This window comes from Anabrus simplex, chromosome 6 (genome assembly GCF_040414725.1).
Source record: "Anabrus simplex isolate iqAnaSimp1 chromosome 6, ASM4041472v1, whole genome shotgun sequence".
NCBI classification, from domain to species: domain Eukaryota; kingdom Metazoa; phylum Arthropoda; class Insecta; order Orthoptera; family Tettigoniidae; genus Anabrus; species Anabrus simplex.
In genome coordinates this window covers 4,384,764-4,408,338 of record NC_090270.1, presented here as the reverse complement: position 1 = coordinate 4,408,338, position 23,575 = coordinate 4,384,764, and the positions used below count along the sequence as shown (strand labels likewise).

The window sequence follows — 23,575 nt, the reverse complement described above, 5'->3', positions numbered from 1 at the left end:
GGAATAATACAATCATGCCGTTAAAACATGGATATGTAAAGATCACAACGCAACCAAGAACGCAATTTTCCAACCACCCCAAGACGAGGAAATTATCATACAAAATTGACAACTTTTCTCTTGGAAATAAAACATTCTTCAAGGTTATAAACTTATGTGAATAAAACATTCTGAAATTTACAAACAATATTGTGTTAAAATATGGATTCGATCAAATGATGGGTTTCAGAGAAACAATGTCTTAAAGTTGATGCATGGTTGAGACAACCAAAAAACTGGTACTTATTACATTCCATGTGCAATAAGAAATATTAAAAAATAAATTTTTAATTTGAAACCTACATGAACTAACTTGAAATGAAACAAGGAAAATTATGGTGCTATCGGAATTTTCTGTAGGCCTACATTTATTTCATAATCATCACCTTACATCTGATATGTTTTTGACATTTTTGACATGCTCTATTGGTGAAAAATATCTAATTCCCTCCATGGGAATTTAGAATTCTCCATTCGGAATTGCTAGGCGGGCAATAATTCCATTGTGGAGATTTATCTCCCGTATGCAGTTATCAGACTGTGCCTCTTAAAACGGCTTCTGATAAGTTCACCTGCATACACCCCAGCGTCAATGGGTAAGGTCTGACACATCCCACTCTGATAAGTCTAGTGTCAGACCTAAGATGAAACGCTGGTTAATAGAGCAAACGCCTGAAAAGCCTTACATCTGGTATGTTTTTGACATATTTCATAATCAACCTTCAAAATCTAGTACACGTAATATTTTGGTCAACAGTAGACTATTTTCTGTAGATGTTTTTTCTAAACGAACGTCTGTTTTTGATGTAATGAACAAATACACTGCTGGGCAAAACTTATGGACGAGACTGATAGAGTAACATAATATGTTAATTACTCAGTGGAAATGAATGAAAGAGCTGGAGCACGTTGCCAGAGGTCTCTCGCACATGCACAGAAAGCTGGCGTGAGGTCATTGCAACTATAGAGGCAAATAGGTTCGGCCCCGCAACACGAGGTAGTTGAAGAAACGGGACAAGACCCTGTGTGTCAATCAGCGAGCTGGTAAGGTGCACTGTGGTGCACAGCATTTGGATGACTTCACACAGGGAAGAATCATCGGGAAACAGGAAAAGGGACGAAGTGTGACAAGCCTAATTCAAGTGCTCACAACATTGTTTCACGTGCATAGGGAGCATTCTGAACCACAGGCACTGCTGCTCGAAGAAGAGGAGGTGGTTGACCACGGTCAACTACAGCAGCAGATGACCGCTACATTGTGCAACAGGCAAGAAGGGACCCATGTGAAACAGCGGGTGTAATTGTAACCATGTTTACCAGGACTGCAAGGCACCCAATCTCACGCTTCACAGTGACACGGCGATCGCATGGGGGTGGTCTGTTTGCCCAACGAACATTGTGCTACGTTCTGTTGACACCTGCAAATCGGTGGCGCCATTTGTAATGTGGTGCCAAGAGCACTGGATCCACAAGGAGTGGGGTAGCGTGTTCTTCTCGGATGAGAGCAGATTTAGTCTGAGTAGTGCTTCTAGACGCACCCTCATCTGGCGAGAGGTGCGAACAAGTAATGCTGCCCAGAACATTGCAGAACATGATTGTTTCGGTAGTCCAAGTGTTATTGTGTAGGGAAGCCTAATGTTGCATGGGCATCCCGACCTCCAAATTTTTGACCGTGGTGCACTCACCGCTCAACGTAATTGTGGCAGTGTACTCCTTCCCCATGTATGTCTTTTCAGGGGTGCATTCGGGCCAGACTTCATTTTTATGGATGACTAGCAAATGTACCCGTGTTTCGCTACGGTATTCTACATTGTATACGGATATTGAAGTAAATACTGTGCGTGCAGTAAATGATATTATTTTAAAATTGCATGTCTCTTAGCCTTATCCGAGAAATAGCATGGGGAGGTCCCCATACGTTGTTTCCAATGTAAAGTGTGGATTACGGAGTTGTGATGACAATGGCAGGCTCACTTCCCTACTGCCATTCACAATTGAGTTGGAAAGGTTACATTATAATTGCAGGCCCCATTGCCTACTGCGCAGTCACAATCGATTTGGGGAGTTTTAGTTACAATAGCAGGCCCCTTTCCTAATTTCAGACAGATTACAGTTGAGGAGTTTTTATTATAATAGCAGGCAACTTCCCTACTACCTGTCAAAATTGAGTTGTGCAGTTATCATTATAATGAGAGACCCTTTTTCCTGCTGAGGACCAGCTTACCGCCAGTCACACAGAATTAGCGAGTTTCAATGAAAATAGCAGGCCACTATGCCTAATGCTAGTCACATTTTAGATTGGAACATTTGTTTATAATGGCGGGCACCCTGGCCTAGAGCCAGACTTTTGGAAAAAACTGCATGCTCCCTTGCCTTCTGCAAGACAAATCGAGAAGTGAATTATTCATTACAATGGTAGGCCCTCCTTACTAATGCCAGTTACACAGGAGTTGAAGAAGGACCCCATTCCTACTGCCAGTCAAAGTCAGTGTAGGGAGTACCGATTAAAATAGCAGACACACCCTTTCTCGATCGCTACAAATCGACATCAATGAATATATATAGATGGATATACGAAAGTATATGCATGTTTACAATATTGCAGACCTTCATTTACAGATTAACTGCTGCTAAACGGTACATCATTTTGATAAAGGATTGTACCATAAGGCGCATAATTTAGAGATCTAAATGGCTGGTCCTATGATATTTGCTCGCATCTCATCTATTCATGGGTCAGAGTGAGTCAGAAATGTTGAATAGGTCGAAATTTGTGTAAGATTATCTTACATTGCATTACTTTTCGGGTAATTATTTGACATAGCATTTGGCTCACATATGGGTACTGGGTGGGCCAATGTTCGTGTAGAGTTTGATGATACTATCTTTCCTGTAAGTGATTGAAAGTATGAATTATGCAGGTAAAAAGTCCAAATTTACTTAAAAATCGAGAAATTGTGACGAATCTAATGTATAAGCGATACAGATATGACAAAAAGTCATAAGACCAAGGTTGAAGATCACTACTAATTCAATGAAGATTGTGCCATCCATTATGTGGTAGGACTTCCCGTTTATCCCACGAAATACATCAAAACGAAGGTCTGCACCATCATTAAAATTACCTCCATATTTCGATATTCTTCGGGGATAAAAAATGAAAAATTTAAAGATCTTGGAAGTTTTTCATCTGTTATAGGCTGAAACGTATAAAAATTTCAATTTTCTTGCTCATCTGGCAGATTATACTGCAATCTAGATTTTGGGTGAGGGGAGTAAAAATGAGGACTTTCAGGAAATGAAACCAAAAAATATCCAGATGATCTTTATTACCCCTCAAACGGGTAGCTGTACGAAAATTTCACCAAAATAGTCGATGTACAGGCACACACAGTCATTACGATCTTATTTATATAGATAGATTAAGAATATGCTCCACGTAAAACACCTTTTGGCTGCGTCCGCTGGACTTAACTTGCAAAACCAATCGTTCATGATATCTCACTTAATCCTCCTGTCGAAAAATTCACATGAGAAAAAAGTTTTAGAAATGGATTTCCATTAAGGATTGTAGATTTCGATTGATTTCGGATGTGCACATTTCGAGGAAGTGCAAAATCATGGTTCCGGTTTTGGATAAACCCCCACTAAATTTATGTATTCAGAAATAACATTGGCCCTAAAACCTACACAAGGACAGGTGGATTCTAAATATCAAGTTTGGTAGAAATATATTCAGTAGTTTTCAAGTTATAAAAACTCATACAATCAAACCGACAAACAGACACCAAAGCTAAGAAATATGCAGATGGTCATTACATATTACAACTGAACCGGACAACTGTACGGAAATTCCGCCAAAATAGTCAGTGTACAGACAGACGGTCGTTACGATTATATTTATATGACAGATAAGCATGAGCACGTTTGTAAGTGCAAACCTTCATTTTGAGATTTACTGCTCCTAAATGGTACATCATACCAACAAACTGTTTGCACCCTCAGACGTCCCTTTTATCGCTCTACATGTTTGGTGTTAAAAAACATTTTCTCGTATCTCACATATTTATGGGTTCGATTGAGTTACGATATTTGAATGGGGTGAAATTTGGGTACATTTTTATCATTTCACATAGTTATGTGGAAGCTAGAATCATGAAATTTGGTTCGCATATAACCATTGGTTGTGTCAATGTGCGTGCCAAATTAGATGACTATCTTTCTTATGCGTGTGTCAATCTGAGTAACAAACATGTAAAATGCTTAAAGTAAATACAAAATTTTAATATTCCACCTTCTCAATACTAAAAAAATAATTTGATGTTTTTACAAAAACATTACAATGACGTTAAAAGGGTACTAGTTTCGGTCCACTGTGGACCATCATCAGCCTAGCCAAATTACAACAGTAAAAGACATAGTGATAAAAATAGTATGGAGAAATGAGAGAGGATCTAGAAGGATGGGATGGTGGTGGAATGACAGGTAAAAGTGAAAAAACCGTATTTGCGAATAATGATAAAAGTAACAGAAATGTTCACAATGACAAGTAAAATCTTGTGAAGTCACGTAAAAACTCTTGATGAGATAGTCTTTGGTTGGCAGTTGCTCCTCTGTTGCACGATTGACATATATAACTACGTATATGCTTCTAGAAAGTTGTAGATGTAAGTTCCACTTTTGCGTAGAGGGAAGAATTGTCCGATGAGACTAGCACCAGATTAAAATCGACAAAGTTGAACCTGTTCTATGGTGGAATTAAAGGCTTTCTGTGTTGAACAGAAGTAGTCTCAGTTCATGTTAAAAATTAAATAACTGGAAAGGAGGTTCAACCTATTCAATACTCAAAAGAAAGAAACGTAGCAATCACATTTCTATTTGAATGGGACCGGTTTCGACCTTAGTCTAGGTCATCATCAGCCATAAAAAACATGTAAAATGTTTAAGAATGTTGTAGGTCAGTTTTTCACTCTGTTAGGCACAAAGACACGACATCACATTATGTTCTGCACAAAGTCACAACATTAACAATCAACTTGCGAAGATCAAAAAGGCTTGAATTCGCAGACGAACAGATCTGTAGAAGAAAGCCGCCAGCTCCCGGTGACTACGCGACACACTCAAGGTCACGCGCTGCGGCCAAACACCAAAGTAGAGTGGGGAACGTTTCGAAGGTCCAGAACCTGTCACGGCTGCGGGAAGCCAAGTACGTGTGCTCATTCGGTTATACTAATTGGCATCGTATATTTTTATATACGTACTTGGCTTCCCGCAGCCGTGACAGGTTCTGGACCTTCGAAACGTTCCCCACTCTACTTTGGTGTTTGGCCGCAGCGCGTGACCTTGAGTGTGTCGCGTAGTCACCGGGAGCTGGCGGCTTTCTTCTACAGATCTGTTCGTCTGCGAATTCAAGCCTTTTTGATCTTCGCAAGTTGATTGTTAATGTTGTGACTTTGTGCAGAACATAATGTGATGTCGTGTCTTTGTGCCTAACAGAGTGAAAAACTGACCTACAACATTCTTAAACATTTTACATGTTTTTTATGGCTGATGATGACCTAGACTAAGGTCGAAACCGGTCCCATTCAAATAGAAATGTGATTGCTACGTTTCTTTCTTTTGAGTATTGAATAGGTTGAACCTCCTTTCCAGTTATTTAATTTTTAACATCAATAATTTCAATACGGAACAATGAAATTTTTATCTTTAGTCTCAGTTCAATCGGGACCCCAATGAACCTGGGGAAAGAAGATAGTATTAACACGGGTAATCGGATAGAGAACAAGCGAGGCACCGGAAAATATAAACGATGACTCACCTTGCGCTGCGTGGAACAAATTTGCTGGATTGAATGCAACTTACGGAGTGAGCGTGGCGCGGAGTAGATCAGCAGGAAAGGGGTAGGTGAATACGGAGGGGAGGAATGACGTAAGTGGACAATAAATTGGACAATGTTCTCCTTTGGGCTAGGTACGTCGACGATGTCCTAGTAGTTATCAACGAGAACTTGGAAGATGCTCACACCACACTCCAAACACTTAATAACATCGATCCGCATACTAAATTCACATTGGAGTTAGAAGTAGATCAAAAAATCAATTTTCTGGATATTATGATCACTAAACAACAGGAATCTTTAACCTACAAGATCTACAGAAAGCCCACCCAATTGGCCGTCACAATTCGACAAGATTCAGCTCACCCCCTCCCCCACAAAAAAGCAACATATAACAGTCTTGTACATAGAGCATTCAACGTTCCTATGAATAAATTAGATCTTCATACCGAATTGAATACTATCCGCTACATCGCCAGATTCAATGGCTTCAATAGCCATTTCATAGAAAACATCATTAACAAACATAAATTTCGCCCCAAGACCACACTTAAAAAAGAACCACCTAAACATGACTCTTTTTCCATCTTCACTTACGTCAATGGAATTCACAAGATCACCAATGTTTTAAAGAAAAAAGGTATGAAAATAGCCTTTAAAACCAACAACAACAACACACAAATCTTACATAACACATCACATATTAATAAAATAAATAGGTACACAAAATCAGGCGTCTACAGGATTAAATGTAATACATGCTCTAATATTTCTTATGTGGGGCAAACCGGCCGGAGCTTCAACATTAGATATTTAGAACATGTCAATGCAGTCAGATACAACAAATTTTCAGCTATCGGCCAACATATGGTCGACTATAACCACAAATTCACAAATATTGAAACAGACATGGACATTCTCAAAATAGCTAAGAAAGGACCTCTACTCAATATAATAGAGAACTTTTACATTCATTTAGATCAATACTTTAATGCCAACTATATCCTTAACGAAATAACTGAGAAACCCAATATTTTATTTGACCTTTTCATTACTTATTACAGAAAAAACAAATCGGTCGTTCAAAATTCTTTCTTTAAGTCAATTAAGGGTCCCCCGACAGTACAAACACCTTCACTTACTCTCCCGTCCACCCCGCCTTGAACCTTTCCCATCCCTCCCACCCTCCACCACTTACGTCATTCCTCCCCTCCGTATTCACCTACCCCTTTCCTGCTGATCTACTCCGCGCCACGCTCACTCCGTAAGTTGCATTCAATCCAGCAAGTTTGTTCCACGCAGCGCAAGGTGAGTCATCGTTTATATTTTCCGGTGCCTCGCTTGTTCTCTATCCGATTACCCGTGTTAATACTATCTTCTTTCCCCAGGTTCATTGGGGTCCCGATTGAACTGAGACTACTTCTGTTCAACACAGAAAGCCTTTAATTCCACCATAGAACAGGTTCAACTTTGTCAATTTTAATCTGGTGCTAGTCTCATCGGACAATTCTTCCCTCTACGCAAAAGTGGAACTTACATCTACAACTTTCTAGAAGCATATACGTAGTTATATATGTCAATCATGCAACAGAGGAGCAACTGCCAACCAAAGACTATCTCATCAAGAGTTTTTACGTGACTTCACAAGATTTTACTTGTCATTGTGAACATTTCTGTTACTTTTATCATTATTCGCAAATACGGTTTTTTCACTTTTACCTGTCATTCCACCACCATCCCATCCTTCTAGATCCTCTCTCATTTCTCCTAGATCCTCTCTCATTTCTCCATACTATTTTTATCACTATGTCTTTTACTGTTGTAATTTGGCTAGGCTGATGATGGTCCACAGTGGACCGAAACTAGTACCCTTTTAACATCATTGTAATGTTTTTGTAAAAACATCAAATGATTTTTTTAGTATTGAGAAGGTGGAATATTAAAATTTTGTATTTACTTTAAGCATAGTCTCAACTCAATACGGAACCTAACAATGAAGTTTATTACTTTTAAACATGTAAAAAGCACAAAATTTAGGAACAATTGAAATATACAGCCAAATCTACCCTATAAAGGAGAGAGAGAGAGAGAGAGAGACGACAAAATATCACAGGACCAAAGTTGTAGATCACTCGAAATTGAACGGAGATTGTGCCATCGGTTTTGTGATAGGACTTACTGTTTAGCCGCGAAATACCTCGAAACAAAGGTCTGCACCGTCATTAAATTGCCTATATTTCGAAATTCTTCAGCATAAAAAGTGAAATATTTAATGATCTTGGAAGTTTTCCATAGGTAAAACGTATAATTTTGCTTAATTTCAATTTTTCAGCTCGTGTGGCAGATTGTGAGGCAATCTTGATTTTGGGCGAGGGGGGTAAAATTTTGGACTTCCAGGAAACTATAGCCAAAAAATATGCAGATGGTCATGATTACCCCTTAAACGGAAAGCTGTACGAAAATTTTGCCAAAATAGTCAATGCACAGACACACGGTCATTACGATATGATTTATGTAGATAGATAAGGAATCTGCTCTACATATAACACCTTTTGGGCTATGTCCGCTAGACGTAGCCTGAAAAACCCACCTTTCATGTTATCTCCCTTATTAATCCTCCTGTTGAAAAATGCGCATGAGGAAAAGAAATTAGAATTGGATTTCCAAAAAGTTTGATCGATTTCCAGTCAGGTTGGTCTTGTACTTTATATATTGTGGGAGAGTAAAATCACCATTTCGGTTCCCTATAAAACCCCAGTCCATTCCGGGAATTTGAAATGGTAGGGACCTTAAAACCTACCCTTGGACAGGTGGATGCTAAATATAGTTTGGTTCAAATATCTTCAGTAGTTTTCAAGTTGTAAGAAACACGCTTTACACGCACCACCTCTTGCTTTAAGTCCGCTGAGACTTGTACCGAAAAACGGTCTGTTAATGATATCTCCCTTATTCCTGTTATCAAAATGATGCACATGAGAAAAAAAAGTTTATAAATTAATTTTCATTAAGGCATGTAGATTTCCATTAAGTTTGGTTGTGTATACTTTGAGGGAGTGCAAAATCACAGTTTTGGTTTTGTAAAAATCCCCACTCAGTTCAGGGATTTATAAACAATATTTGCGCTAAAACCTACCCAAGCACAGGCGGATTCTAAATATGAAATTTGGTGGAAATATATCCACTAGTTTTCAAGTTATAGAAGGACAGACAAACCGACAAAGACACACCAATACTTTTAGGTTAAGTCAATATTCCACCTTTACAATACCATAAGTTTATTGTCTATTTATTTAAACAACATTATTAACTATGACGGGACATGTTTCGTCTAACTTGTAGACATCATGAGCCGTAAGATATTTAAGAAAAAGCACAAAAAAGACAAGGACAGAACAACACATTAAAATAAATCGGGTTGCCGAACACGTCAACCAAAATAGCGAGTATGTTCCAGATTGTTCCAAGTACAAACATTCAAAAGCTGTTGATGAACAAAATTAAAATCATACACGAGACGATACAGTCAAGCTTGAAGTTCTTCTTGAGGGTGCCATTGACATGCAGCATTCGGGCAAAGAACTTTAACAACAAGCTTGACTTATGGTATTGTAAAGGTGGAATATTGACTTAACCTAAAAGTATACGTACGACAATACAGATTTTTACGATGAAATTTATTTTATGTAATAAAACAGACACCAAAGCTAAAAATTATGCAGATGGTTATTATTACACCTGAAACGAATAATTGTATGGAAATTTCACCAAAATAGTCAATGTACAGACACACGGTCGTTACAATTTTTTTTATATAGACAATCAAACAGTGCAGATGGAGGAGCTCTTGGAACGAGAGGATGTACAGAGAATGGTCTGGTCTGTCCGTTCCCCCCCCGACTTGGGATGCATTGGGAAGATGTGTTGCACCAACAACCACCCTGCAGTTGTAAACTGTGCTGGTGGAGGAATGGAGTGTTGAGAAGGTACCAGGTTAGGACCTAGGAAAAGGGAAATAACCAGAGGGGAAGCAAGGTGGATCAAAAGTATGGTACAACAATAAGGGAGTTTATCACCTGTAATTTCAGGCATTTATACAAACTCAACAACAAAATATTACAAAGATGAAACTTAGTTACAAAACAAATTAAACTGCTGAACCACATAACAGCAATAACACTGTTGGGTTTCCATCATGGAAGGTACCAGCTACTAGCACTGCATGTCACATTTTCAAGAAATAATGTCATTCAAATTTTAACATTGAAGGACATTTTTTTTTTTGCTGCAAGAAGTGATGAACAATTTTATGTGAATAGTGTATATATTTTGTCTTTAGTATATTCTCAAACAGTTCATAAAGGACATGGGTTCTTCCATTTTTAAATTATTAAACAGCAACAATGAGCATTGTAATCTGCTATGAGACATTATGGCTGAAGAAGTCTCAAATGAGACGAAACATGTTCGAAAGAATGTTTAATATATTTTTATATTAAATAGTTTTCACTTGTAAAGTGAAGTGTATTGATTGGGTGGACCATTAAACCTAACACTAGTTCTTCCAAGTTGTCAGTGGAGACATTAGAAGACTAATAAGTTTGAGCAGTGTCTTTAAAAGTAGGAAAGATCACAATATGAAGATAAAGTTGGAATTCAAGAGGACAAATTGTGGCCAATATTCGTTTATAGGAAGGGGAGTTAGGGACTGGAATAACTTACCAAGGGTGATGTTCAATAAATTTCCACCTGGGCAGCTACCCTAAATGCAGATCAGTATTGATTGATCGATCAAATGCGGGCCAGAATATTTGGAGCTGGACTTTTTTTTTTAATAGTTGGCTTTACGTCGCACCAACACAGACAAGTCCTATGGTGAGGATGGGATAGGGAAGGGCTAGGAGTGGGAAGGAAGTGACCGTGGCCTGAATTAAGGTACACCCCCAGCATTTGCCTGGCGTGAAAATGGGAAACCACGTATCAGGGCTGCCGACACACTATCTCCCGGACACAAGCTCACAGTTCGTCGTGCCTAACTCGCCCGGTACTGGACATGTTACTAATACACCTCTGCATAACATAAAAATGTAACCATAATTAGGGAGTTAATGCAGAGAACTTTGTAGAGAAAAGATCTCTTAAAACTAGGAATTTATTCTTGATATGAAGAAGAACAGTGGTACACAAAACAGCAAACAATCCACAGCAACCTGTAAAACTAAGCCAAACTCACCTGTCTGAAGTCATGGGGATTTGATATGCAAAGATGTGACTTTGGACGACCAGGGGTGCCCAAAATAGAAGAAATAAGGTTACGGGGTTTATATGTTCCATAACCATTCAGCTCTTCTAAACTTTCTCCTGTAAAGAAAAGAGAGAAGTGCATTAAATCCATGTACCACTTAACACTAGACACTGAACAAGACCCTAATAAATAACTAGATAAATAAATAAATAAAATAAAATAAATACCACATAACAATAGCTACATAAAATATTATATCTGAACTTTCCCATTTCTTATATAGTAATTAACGGTTATAAACCACTTACGTAAATCAACATTAATGAAGGTGTTTACTGCATTACTAATGAAAATAATAATTAATTGTGTAAGTGAAACTATGATAATCGGACGTAAATCACATTTTAATGACATGCCATTTTTTTTACATCACACAAACACAGAATGGTCTTATGGCGATGATGGGACAGGAAAGGGCTAGGAGTGGGAAGGAAGCGGCCATGGCCTTAATTAAGATACAGCCCCAGCATTTGCCTGGTGTGAAAATAGGAAACCAAGGAAAACCATCTTCAGGGCTGCCGACAGTGGGGCTCGAACCCACTATCTGCCGAATACTGTATACTGGCTGCACTTAAGCGACTACAGCTATCAAGCTCGGTTTGAGGAGTTTTAGGTCATTTTATAGTTTTTTGGGGGCCATCTAAATCTGAGCCGTACAAGTCACAAACTAAAAAAGAAAAGCAAGAAAGGAAAACCCAAAGGAAAATCTTTGTCCAAGTCTCCTCAGGGGGAATGTGGACGAGCTACTATATATCAACATTCTGAAAGATCTCAGACACTTTGAGGAAGAGGTGATTGAAATTCTATGGCCACATTCTCAGAATAAAAGTGTAATTGAAACAGAAAGAGCTCATGGGGAAATGGTCATCACACGAGATATGAGCTATCAGAACACTGGTCGAATCACCAATTTGCTAACAAACCCAACAAAACCTGGACGCAAGATTCTCGAAAAAAGAACAAAGCGAACACCATCAGCTTGCTAATAAATACAATCGTGCTCGTCGGTTGTGCACAACAATGTAGAGTTCTCGAATTCTGTCACACACAAGTTCCCTTGAGGAAATCAAGAAAGGTATTTACTAGAGACAGTGGAGGGCTTCAAAGCTTCAAGTTTTATATGAAAAACAGACATTGAAAAGAGGGAAGGTAGAAGATGCGGCGGAGGAGAGGACATGTATAACCGAACACAAGCAATTTCTGAAGATAAATGTTGATCGTTTAGTTCAGCTTATCCCAGTCATACCTGGGTTTACTGGAGCCACTCAGACGCTACGATTGACCGGCATTCGAACCTCGGCCAGCAGCTAAACCACTGAGCGAATCACGCCCCGTCAAGTTTGGACAAATACAGTAGAGACAATACGCGGCACTCAGCGAAATATTGAGGGACAGCTATTAGAGCTCTCTCTAGCGGACTGACCTGAGAACTCCTGATTCTGTCATAAGAGCACGTGTATTTGTGTGTGAAGTTTTTGGTGTTATTTATGCATTTTCAGTGAGTTGACAATTAAATAGTAGCATGTGTCATTCCTTGATATCTCCTCTCAACATGAGGGGATAGGTATGTGCTGTGTTTGGCTGCAGTAACTATGGAGTAGAGAAGAATGCGCGGTCTTTCTTTCGTTCCCCTGGTGACAAAAAAAATGTAAGTAATATTGTGTTTGCATATATTCTTCCAGTGGCAAAGAGATTTTTATAGTACTTCATAATCTTCTGACCTGCTCGAATCATATCTTAACTGGCTTAAAATATAATACGCATATTTTATTGTATAGTGCAGCAGTTAACCTTCAATACTGTTGTGTTGTAGGTGTGATCTGTGGGTCTGATTTCATTCAGAAAAATACATATGCATATGAGTGTGGGTGGTTGTGTTCCAAGTTACCCCATTTGGAATGCCGTAATGCGTTGTCAAGCACTGAAGAAAATATGGGCGATTTAAGAAATGTACATATTTTGTTGAAACAATATAATGATGTAAATTTGCTTTACCCTAATGTAATGGCATTATGGCAAGTATTGCTTACAGGGAAAGTTTGAATGTTTTTGAGGCTAAATTTATAGATTTGTTTTCTGTCAGTAGGCTTCAAGTTAAAAGGAAAATTGTCCAGCTCTTAAATGTAAATTCATTGAATCATGCGTGTACGGAATGTGCCAATATTTTTGTTGTCAATCAATCAATCAATCAAGCTAAACAAGTAATGCATAAATTAAAGATCAAGTCCTTTCACACCAGTACATTTCACATCTTGATTATATGTATAATTTTAGTCTTTAAATAATAACCTGTTAAATAATTCTTCATTCATTTATCCAGAATTGCTTTAGCAACTTTGAAGTTAATATCTTAGTAACACTCTTTCTAGACGTAATTCATTTATCCATTTGCGTATATACATTTCCATTGATATTTGAATTTAGCGCGAATTTTCAGGTCAAACCACTAGTAGCGCTACTTGCGACTTGTCTCCCATTTTAAGAAGGCTAACTCCGGAAGTGTCGCGTATTGTCTCTACTGTATTTGGTTTGGGTTACATGAACATGACCAGGTGTACGGTCAACTATCAACTCTAGCGGAGACGAGTGGCACCATCATCTTCCAGTGATCGTTCCTTCGCATATATTCTTTATCAATACCGTACGGGCGATTTTGCACTCACGACGTCCCTAGTACGTGAGGCCTCAACTTAAAAATACCGGCCACTTTTCCATGATGTACCTATAAGACCTAAGCAAAGCGCCGTGTACACGGAGAGAATGCTGAAACATCCCTTCACGTACGTGCCGTAGGACGTAACTGTGAATGCTGCCTTGATTGCTCAAGGTGCACAGCTGCTACGCCACCTCCATCCTGTTTGAATCAATGACGCAAACTCAACAAAATAATGGATTCCTTCTGCAGAAAATTCGAAGTCAGTCCATACCTACAGCTGTGCTAAAGAAATCTAATATTTTAAGGAATCATTTGTATGCATGATTTTCATTTTCAGGACCATTGATTTGAATTGCGTATTCATCTTTTTAGTCCAATTTAACTCTAACTTTACATCATGCTTCATTTTATTAGGTTTTCAAAGCTTCACGGTATAATTTCCTTATTTTTTAGTTTATTATTTTGATAAGTTTTTACATAGCCCTGTAAGTTAAGGAAGCAATAAAATAAATAAAGCAAGCCCACAAAGTAGTGGTAAACTCCCTAAAGCAATGAATACTAAAACGTAGTGTAACTGCAAGGGAGGCTGCAGGTCGGGGTGGATATTTTCAATTATTAGAAATTATTCATTCATTCATGTCGTTTTGGCCAAGTGAACACCATATCCACGCCTTCCTTGTTTTCAGTTTCGGTTTTTCTTGGAAACCCTTGTGGTCTTAAAGTTTTAACTGGGTTGTCAGTATTAACAACGGTGAAATATAGAACTGACGCCTAATAAAATGAAACATGATTTAAAGCTGACTTAGACTTAAATTGGATTAAAAAGAAGAATATGCGATTCGTATCAATTGCCCTGAAAAGAATGCAGACCCTTCTTAAGACTAGTATTTTAATTTCTTTGCACTCTCAGACCTGAATGTAAAATCGTTGATATTACACAAATCAGTCTCTGTCAGAGGTAAAGAATCCATTTATGTCGTGCGGTGTCTACATGTAAAAGATCTCCGGTGTTCAACACATTTTGTTTTTATATCAAACTTTCTTTGGATTATATCCTAAGATTTAAAACCTTTCTTATTAATACATAGTCGATTACCTTGTTTTACACATTACACACTGCAAATAAGGACAACAAAGTTTTGATTTAAAAACTGAAAACCAACGTCCAAATATACCATCTCGTCGAGTACAGCGGAACGTCGAAATTGACGCGCAAATAGTAGTAGTAGTAGTAGTAGTAAAACAAAATTGTAAACAATTTAAAAAACTAATTTTAATTTTTTGATGGCACAAATTTTACAGGCAGAAACAATATATTTCTTTAAGAACATACACATTTTGCTGCCTTTTCGTAACTCGCTTAAGGAATGTTTTCTGCTGTGAGCGTATTTCTTCCGTTCCACGTTGGTTTTCAATCTTTAAATCAAAACTTTGTTGTCCTTATTTGCAGTGTGTAATGTGTAAAACAAGGTAATCGGCAATGTCTGTATTAACAAGAAATGTTTTAAATCTTAGGATATAATCCAATGAAAGTTTGGTAAACAAAATGTGTTGAACGCGCTTGAATATTGCCGCACATCCGCCAAAATTATCTGCAACTACAGGTTTTAAAATATACGCTTACATGTTTAATGAAATGGACCTGCACATTCCAACACTGTGCTAACTCGCTTCTTACTCTTTTTTAAAGGAAATATTAAAGATATTGAAATAAGAAACAAGAAAAGCAAAAATGAGTTATTCTAACGACATTAAAAGAGTTTTACAAACTAAATAGGCAACAAGAATATGGTAAAAATCTACAGAAAAAGAGAAGTAAACAACAGAGACTGACTATTCATCTTCATGACAGTTCGGTAAAAACTACACGTTAAATTCACCGACTTTTCTGCAAACCAAAAGTGATTTACCTGACTTTCAGCATATTAAATCTCAATTACTTTGCCGTACTTTGAAGGCCTGTATAAATATTTTATTTTTTCCTAGTGGTTTAACATCGCAGGTTTTCGATGAATTACGTAAAAAAAAAAGTACAAACACTGTTGTATATTACGTAATTCTTCCCTTTAAGTCCTTTAAATATTAAAAAATATATATTTACAGTAAAATGTCATTCGACGCAGCTAGCAGAGTTTCCAGCGCCACAGGAAGAAGCGCGTACAGTATTTGATAGCACAAAAATTTTGGTTTAATTGGTCTTATCGAACAGAATTGGACGAAAATCTCAGAAGAACAATTATTATCGCAGTTAAGTTGGTTGTCTGTCTGTCCCCCGTATTTTGCCGCTACTGTCCTATCACTATCAAAGCCACGCACAGACACCTTCATCATACAATGTTATGCCTTTCTGCCGCCATAATCCTCTAGTTGTATGGCCTCGTGTATCTTTAAATCGTTAGAACTTGGTCTCCCTCTACTTGTCTTACCCCCCCCCCCCCCACAACAGAGTCCACTATTCGCCTCACATGACCCCTCCGCCGAAACCAGTTATGCGTACACCTTCATCCATCGAATCATCCCGAGTATCCTCCTGCCATTGTTCCCACGTGTTTGTACCAGAAATTATTCTAGGCACTTTCATGTCTGTTAATTCTATCTTATCTTTTTTTTTTTGCTAGGGGCTTTACGTCGCACCGACACAGATAGGTCTTATGGCGACGATGGGATAGGAAAGGCCTAAGAGTTGGAAGGAAGCGACCGTGGCCTTAAGGTACAGCCCCAGCATTTGCCTGGTGTGAAAATGGGAAACCACGGAAAACCATCTTCAGGGCTGCCGATAGTGGGATTCGAACCTACTATCTCCCGGATGCAAGCTCACAGCCGCGCACGGCCAAGTCGCCCGGTCTATCTTATCTTAGTCCCCCCAGTTTTCACTCTCGTAAAGCAAAGTTGGACTGAAAACAAACCGGTGTAAATGTACAGTTGGAAAAGAAATTAACTGTGCAAGATATTTTAAGGAAATACAGAGACTCGAACCCGTACTCCTTACATTACATTTGCTACAAGAACACTAATTAAAGCCGCCGCACGACTAGCCAGCCATGAAGGTAAATGTCACATTACGCGGCATAGCGACATTTTGAAATACTTTACTCCCACAAAGCTTCGAACTTCTCGTTCTCGAAAGGTGACTCAACCGAACTGGAATCCGGCTTTGTGAGACACGGTCAACACAGCTCATGTTTCTAAACAAACAGAGCAACTAACTCTTGCCTGAAATCTGGGAGTAAATACATACAATTCAGACCTTAGATTAGGGCCAGTCCACTGACCCTTAAAAGGGTAGATTTACCTGATTTACAGTCCAGCTCCATTGGTAAATAGCTAGCGTGCTGGCCTTTGGTCACAGGGGTCCCGGGTTCGATTCCCGGCAGGGTCGGGAATTTTAACCATAATTGGTTAATTTCGCTGCCACGGGGGCTGGGTGTATGTGTTGTCTTCAGCATCAATTAATCCTCATCACGACGTGCAGGTCGCCTATGGGTGTCAAATCAAAAGACCTGCATCTGGCGAGCCGAACTTGTCCTCGGAGACTCCCGGCACTAAAAGTCATATGCCATTTCATTTTTTTCACCTGATTTACAACCTGTTTTACTTCGCACCGACACATATAAGTCTCATGGCGATATGATAGGAAAGGGCTAGGAGTGGGAAGGAAGCAGCCGTGGCCTTAATTAAGAATTAAGGAACAGCCCCAGCATTTGCCTGATGTGAAAATGGGACTTTATGAAGTGATTGAGGTGCAAGACATTTACAATGTCCCAGGAAAGAGCAATATTTTGGTGCTGTCTTGAATTTATCTCCTACACTGTTTTTAACGAGTTTCTTCCGTCGTTCTCTGTCCCACGCTCCCCCACCGCATTAGATGGCCAACATTTCCAGGGAAACTACGGTGTCAGACAGGACTTCACGATCACTGACCGGCAGGAAAGACAGACAGAGAGAGGGCAGAGCCCAGGAATGACATCAGGAATGCAGCCACCGACGAATATGAAAACCTGTAAGTCAGTCAGTGTTGAGCTCGCTGATTTCAGTACTAACGAACAAGACTACCAGCTACCACCAATAGCCTCGCTGAACACGTGTCCGCGCGAAGATGGTATAACCAATATAATTCTGAAGGTCACTACGAATAATCTTGTTAGCCAACCGACTAAATATATTGAATTAAATCTTACAAATCGGTAATGTACCAGAACAGCGCAACGTATCTGACATACTATTTCTCCAGAAAACTTCTAAACAAGTACAGCCCATTTAGTTTTAGGTCTGCTATTCATAAGCTTTTGTAAAGCTGAATTATGAACATTTTAGATATGAATCAAACACAGCAACAGGCTACATTTCGAGCTACTGATCACCTCCAAATTGGCAACCAAATCATCGATAAATACAAGGAATTCAACTTCAACGATGACCTATATCTAGCATTCATCTAGAACCTCAGAAGATGATAGATTTACAGTACCTGAGCAATGCATGCTAGTTGGATTTTGATTCCCATTTGCCTGAAGGAGCTAGACCAATGAATGCCTGCCGAGTTACTTCCAGTGACTCGCATAATTATTCGTACAGACATGATTTATTAGTTTCCTTTGTATTAGTGGTTTCAGTAATAATAAAGCACTGATATAATAAATTATATACAAGTTTCCGTAAGGGATATAAGAACTAAACGTCCATCATTCTTCTAATGAGCACTGTCGATGAAAATATAATAATTAAGAAACGAAATCAAAATGAAAACCAATGTTGCACAAAATTATTCGGGCGCTTTCCATTTTACTTATGGCCCTAAATGTTCAATATCTGGTGGGCTTTAGTGTCTTTTTATTATTTTTTTTTTTTTTTGGCCATTGGCTTTACGTCGCACTGACACAGATAGGCCTTATGGCGACGATGGGACCGGAAAGGGCTAGGACTGGGAAGGAAGCGGCCGTGGCCTGAATTGAGGTACAGCTTTAGTGTCATCTGAATTACTTCCGAATCGACTTGGCATGCTCTCCACTAATTTTCGGGTGTAACCGGAAGATATCTTCTGCCACTCTTCTTGAAGTCGGTTTTTCAGTTATCTAGATGTGATTGTTGTTTTCCTTATATCTTTATCAAGTTTGTCCCAAAGATTCTCAATCAAATACAAGTCTGGTGATTGAGGTGAAGGATGAAGCACCTTTGGGCAATTAAACGACAACCACATTCTTACATTCCAGGGCATATGCTTTGGCTCTATCTTGATAAAACTTAAAATGCTCACCACTCCCCATATTTTCGGCACTATTTTCCTTATTGTCACTCGGTATTCTAAGGTATTGAAAGCGCTCCATTTTACCCTGAATAAAAACCAATTCACCAACTCCATTCGCCGACATGCACCCCCACACCATTACATGTCCACCACCATGCTTCACAGTTGCTTTAAGATTTTTCCCTTGAAGTTCAGTATTAGGACGCCGCCAAACTGTTATCCTCCCATCAGACTGAAATGTGTTAAATTTACTCTCAACCGGGCGAGTTGGCCGTGCGCGTAGAGGCGCGCGGCTGTGAGCTTGCATCCGGGAGATAGTAGGTTCGAATCCCACTATCGGCAGCCCTGAAGATGGTTTTCCGTGGTTTCCCATTTTCACACCAGGCAAATGCTGGGGCTGTACCTTAATTAAGGCCACGGCCGCTTCCTTCCAACTCCTAGGTCTTTCCTATCCCATCGTCGCCATAAGACCTGTGTCGGTGCGACGTAAAGCCGCTAGCAAAAAAACTCTCATCAGCAAATATAACATTCCACCACTCATTGTCTTCTCTAACATACTCTTTGGCAAACAGCATTCTCTTTCTTCGATTTACTTTATTTATGAAGTGCCTCCTTGCGATACGGTTGTGAAAGTTACGTCTTCTGAACACTCTCCGTATTGTTTCGGAATGCACATTCTTTCTGGTGTCTGCGGCAATCTCCTTAGTGAGTTTTGGAGCACTTAACTTGGGTTCCTTTTTCGTTTTTTTGATGATATAAGACTCTTCCCTCAGCGACAAAAATCTTGGACGTCCCGTATGCGGTAGATGTTCAATCCTATCTTCCTCCCGGAATCTTTTGATAATATACAAGACTGCACTTTTCTTCATTTGTAACATTTCAGCAATTTTACGACAACTTTTACCTTTAACGTGATGAAAAATTACTAGCTGCTCTCTCTTCCTCTGTGGCCCATTTTCCCTTACGTTGTACACAGCACTAACACACTGAATGTTTACGTTCACACTCTTCTACACACGACCTCTGCACGGCAACTGACTTGTATCCAAACAATTATGTTGGAGCACGTTAACTGCGTTCTGAGTTTCCGAGGTCACTTGGTTCTCTCCTGCTTTCTAAAAGTACACATTTCAACGCCGTGTTGAATCTGTCAAACTGGGTTCTGGCAGAAACTAGTTTGCGTGTATGATATTTTCTCTGAACCATAGGGCCGGTGTGTAGCCAAGGCTATAATTAAGGTGTCCGAATAATTATGTGAGTCACTGTAAGTATCTCCAGCGCCCTTTCAGATCCGAAACGACCCTCCACCCGTTGTACCTTATGAAACTAAGCCAACTGACTACTACCTCGCTACAGCTTGGGACTTTCCCTCACTATGAGAAGACTTCCTGTATTACCCACGCCTTATGCTTTCATATCTCGTTATTTAATCACTGTTTTATTGAAAAACATAAATATACCGGTATATATGAAAACCATATTTTAATTTGATTACGTAGTCTTTCAGACTCTCTAAATGTAATAAACTAAAATAAAATTTAATTACTGCGACGTACTACTTTTCTTCGAGCTCGCATACAGTCGAGCGAGTGCGACGGTTGCTTCTCCAATCAACTACATCTATGTCCACGTGCAAAGCCAAGGTGCTCCGCCTATTTGTTTACACCAGGGTTAAACTCTCGTGAAAAATAATTTACGCTACGAGCCTGAAACTCATCAGTCAGTGCGAGTGCTGCACAGATAGATTTCTACGCGTTCTGAGTACGGGAAGTTAACCGTATTTAGTTGTAAATTTTTCGTCATAATCAAGGACAGTGGCAAAGAGCGAACCCGTGGACGTGTTTCGTCGAGGGCATGTTCTCGCAAGAAAATAATAAAGAACAGGATGCGAATTTAGTTGCATGTTCATCTGCTTCAGCTCTCGCCGGTAGGGTTCGTCAGAAACACAAGTGCGCAAATATCAAGACAAATTGTCTATAGCCAGGTTCCGCAAACCTATTTGTGAATAACGGGGAACCGCTTTAGTGTGTTCTTTGCTTGGTTATTTCAGCCGAGGAGAGTCTGAAACTTGACAAAACATACAAATCATGCGAGTAAACCTATCGACTTTTTTAAGAGTCACGAATAAATGTCAAATTTCTAGTAAAGCACTAAGAGCACCTTAGAGGTTTGCTGTCACAGGCCAATCTTAGCGTTTGTCCCACTGTTTTGCAAGCCAATCTCCACCTGAGTCTATTGAAACAAGATGAACATAGCGCATGTCTTCTTGGACCGACCACGTGGCCGATGCCGTCTGTACGACAGTAGACTAGACAGTAGCAAGCTACGCCTCCTGACGAAGCAGTGCGCCATTAGTCTACTTCTCAACAGTGTAGGAGTATTTTTCTGTGCTATGCTGTGCCATGGTGTGTTGTGCTGTCGTTGGTTTAGACACAAGAAGGACTTAGACATTGAATTTCATCATTTTCCAAAGAACAGTGGCATTAAATTAAAGTTGATTAATGCCTGTAAACGGACTGACTCGTTTACTATTGAGAATGCTCGTGTGTGCTCTGTACACTCCGACGACTCGGATTACATAAGGGACTTGAAGAGTGAGTTGTTAAACTTTCCAATTAGACGTGATTTACGGCCTGACGCAGTATCACTTTGAATTTGTCACCGAGTACTAATGATTTAGCGAGTCAGTCCTGTAAAGATCGTGAAATAAGGACACAAAAGCGAAATCATCGCAAGGAGATACGGCAAATTTTACAACCGCAGGCGCCAATTGAAGCAGAAAATGTTAATAATGCAATCCTGAGGGAGGAATTAGATAACAAACATCAGTGTTTCTGTGATGAGAAAACTGCAGAATTGGAGATAATTAGACTAGAAAGTTGAGACTTAAAACAGCAAAACAAGGATCTTCAGGACCGTCTTAGTGCAGCCATGGGCGCCCGCAGGATCTTTTCCAGGGGGAACCCATTAACAATTTTCTTGAATATAAAAACCAATACAACATCAGCAACATTAAATTGTTTACAGAAACTTCCAGTTATAACATATGCTAGATGACTGCCAGTAATTTCAGTTTATGAAATAATCTGGTATGACAATAAACAATTGAACATCAACATCTTTAGAATTCCAGGGGGGAGGGGGCAAGTGCCCCCTCTTGCTTCCCCCCCCCCCGCCTTGCGGGCGCCCATGAGTGCAGCTAATACCGAGATAATAACATTTAAAAATAATGTTAAAGTTTTTGAGGGTACTTTTTCTAAACGTCAACAGCAAGCTTTAGTAAAAGGCAGATGCTCAAGCTGGTCAACTGAGGACATTGCTAAGGCGGTCACCTTATATTTTTGCTGGTGGCTTTACGTCGCACCGACACAGATAGGTCTTATGGCGACGATGGGATAGGAAAGGCCTAGGAGTTTGAAGGAAGCGGCCATGGCATTAATTAAAGTACAGCCCCAGCATTTGCCTGGTGTGAAAATGGGGAAACCACGGAAAACCATCCTCAGGGCTGCCGACAGTGGGATTCGAAACCACTATCACCCGGATGCAAGCTCACAGCCGCGAGACCCTAACTGCACGGTCAACTCGGATATATAATATTATAAAGCATTGTGTTTTGTCAGAAACGTAATTAATCGCCCTCTTCCCTCTTTCTATTTCTCCTGGATCCAAACCGTGAACATTTCTCCTTCACCTAGGAATTGGCTTGAAACCATTTCAAGAGGGTACTTAATGAAGCCCACGGATGAGTGTATTAATTCTATTATTAAAATGGAAAATGGTCCACCTCTGTGGTTTAGTGGTTAGTGTGATTAGCTGCCACATCCGGAGGCCCGGGTTCGATTCCCGCCTCTGTCATGAAATTTGAAAAGTGGTACGAGGGCTGGAACGGGGTCCACTCAGCCTCGGGAGAACAAATGAGTAGAGGTGGGTTCGAATCCCACCTCAACCATCCTGGAAGTGGTTTTCCGTGATTTCCCACTTCTCCTCCAGGCAAATGCCGGAAAGGTACCTAACTTAACGCCACGGCCGCTTCTTTCCCTCTTCCTTGTTTATCCCTTCCAATCTTCCCATCCCCTCACAAGGCCCCTGTTCAGCATAGCAGGTGAGGCCGCCTGGGCGAGGTACTGGTCATTCTCCACAGATGTATCGCCCGACCCGGAGTCGGGAACTCCAGGGCACTGCCCTTGAGGCGGTAGAGGTGGGATCCCTCGCCGAGTCCAAAACCAACCCTGGAGGGTAAATGAATGAAAAATGAATTGAGTGTCTTCCACGGAACCTACATTAAGAAATGTCCATGAGTTTTCAGGTTGTTAAAGGAAAAACTATCCTGATCTTAAGGATTTTGTCATTTTATGTTTTGTTAGAACCAGAACGTTCATACGGATGAAAAACAAACAAATATAGGCATAAGAGGTGTAAACGAACTCCTGATGAAAAAAAGGGAAAGTGTGAAAAAAATTAAGAAAGTCGTTTGATAGACAGATTTTAAAGTAGTGT

General features: G+C 39.7%; 1 protein-coding gene across 1 annotated transcript in view; it reads right to left on the bottom strand.

Annotated features, from left to right (window-relative positions):
- The window catches only part of par-6 (partitioning defective protein 6), a 266,845-nt gene that overhangs the window by 45,433 nt on the left and 197,837 nt on the right, over positions 1 to 23,575 (bottom strand). The window contains exon 3 of the mRNA XM_067148955.2: positions 11,106 to 11,233. Coding sequence (XP_067005056.2) covers positions 11,106 to 11,233 — 128 coding nt within the window. The remainder of the gene's footprint in view (positions 1 to 11,105; positions 11,234 to 23,575) is intronic.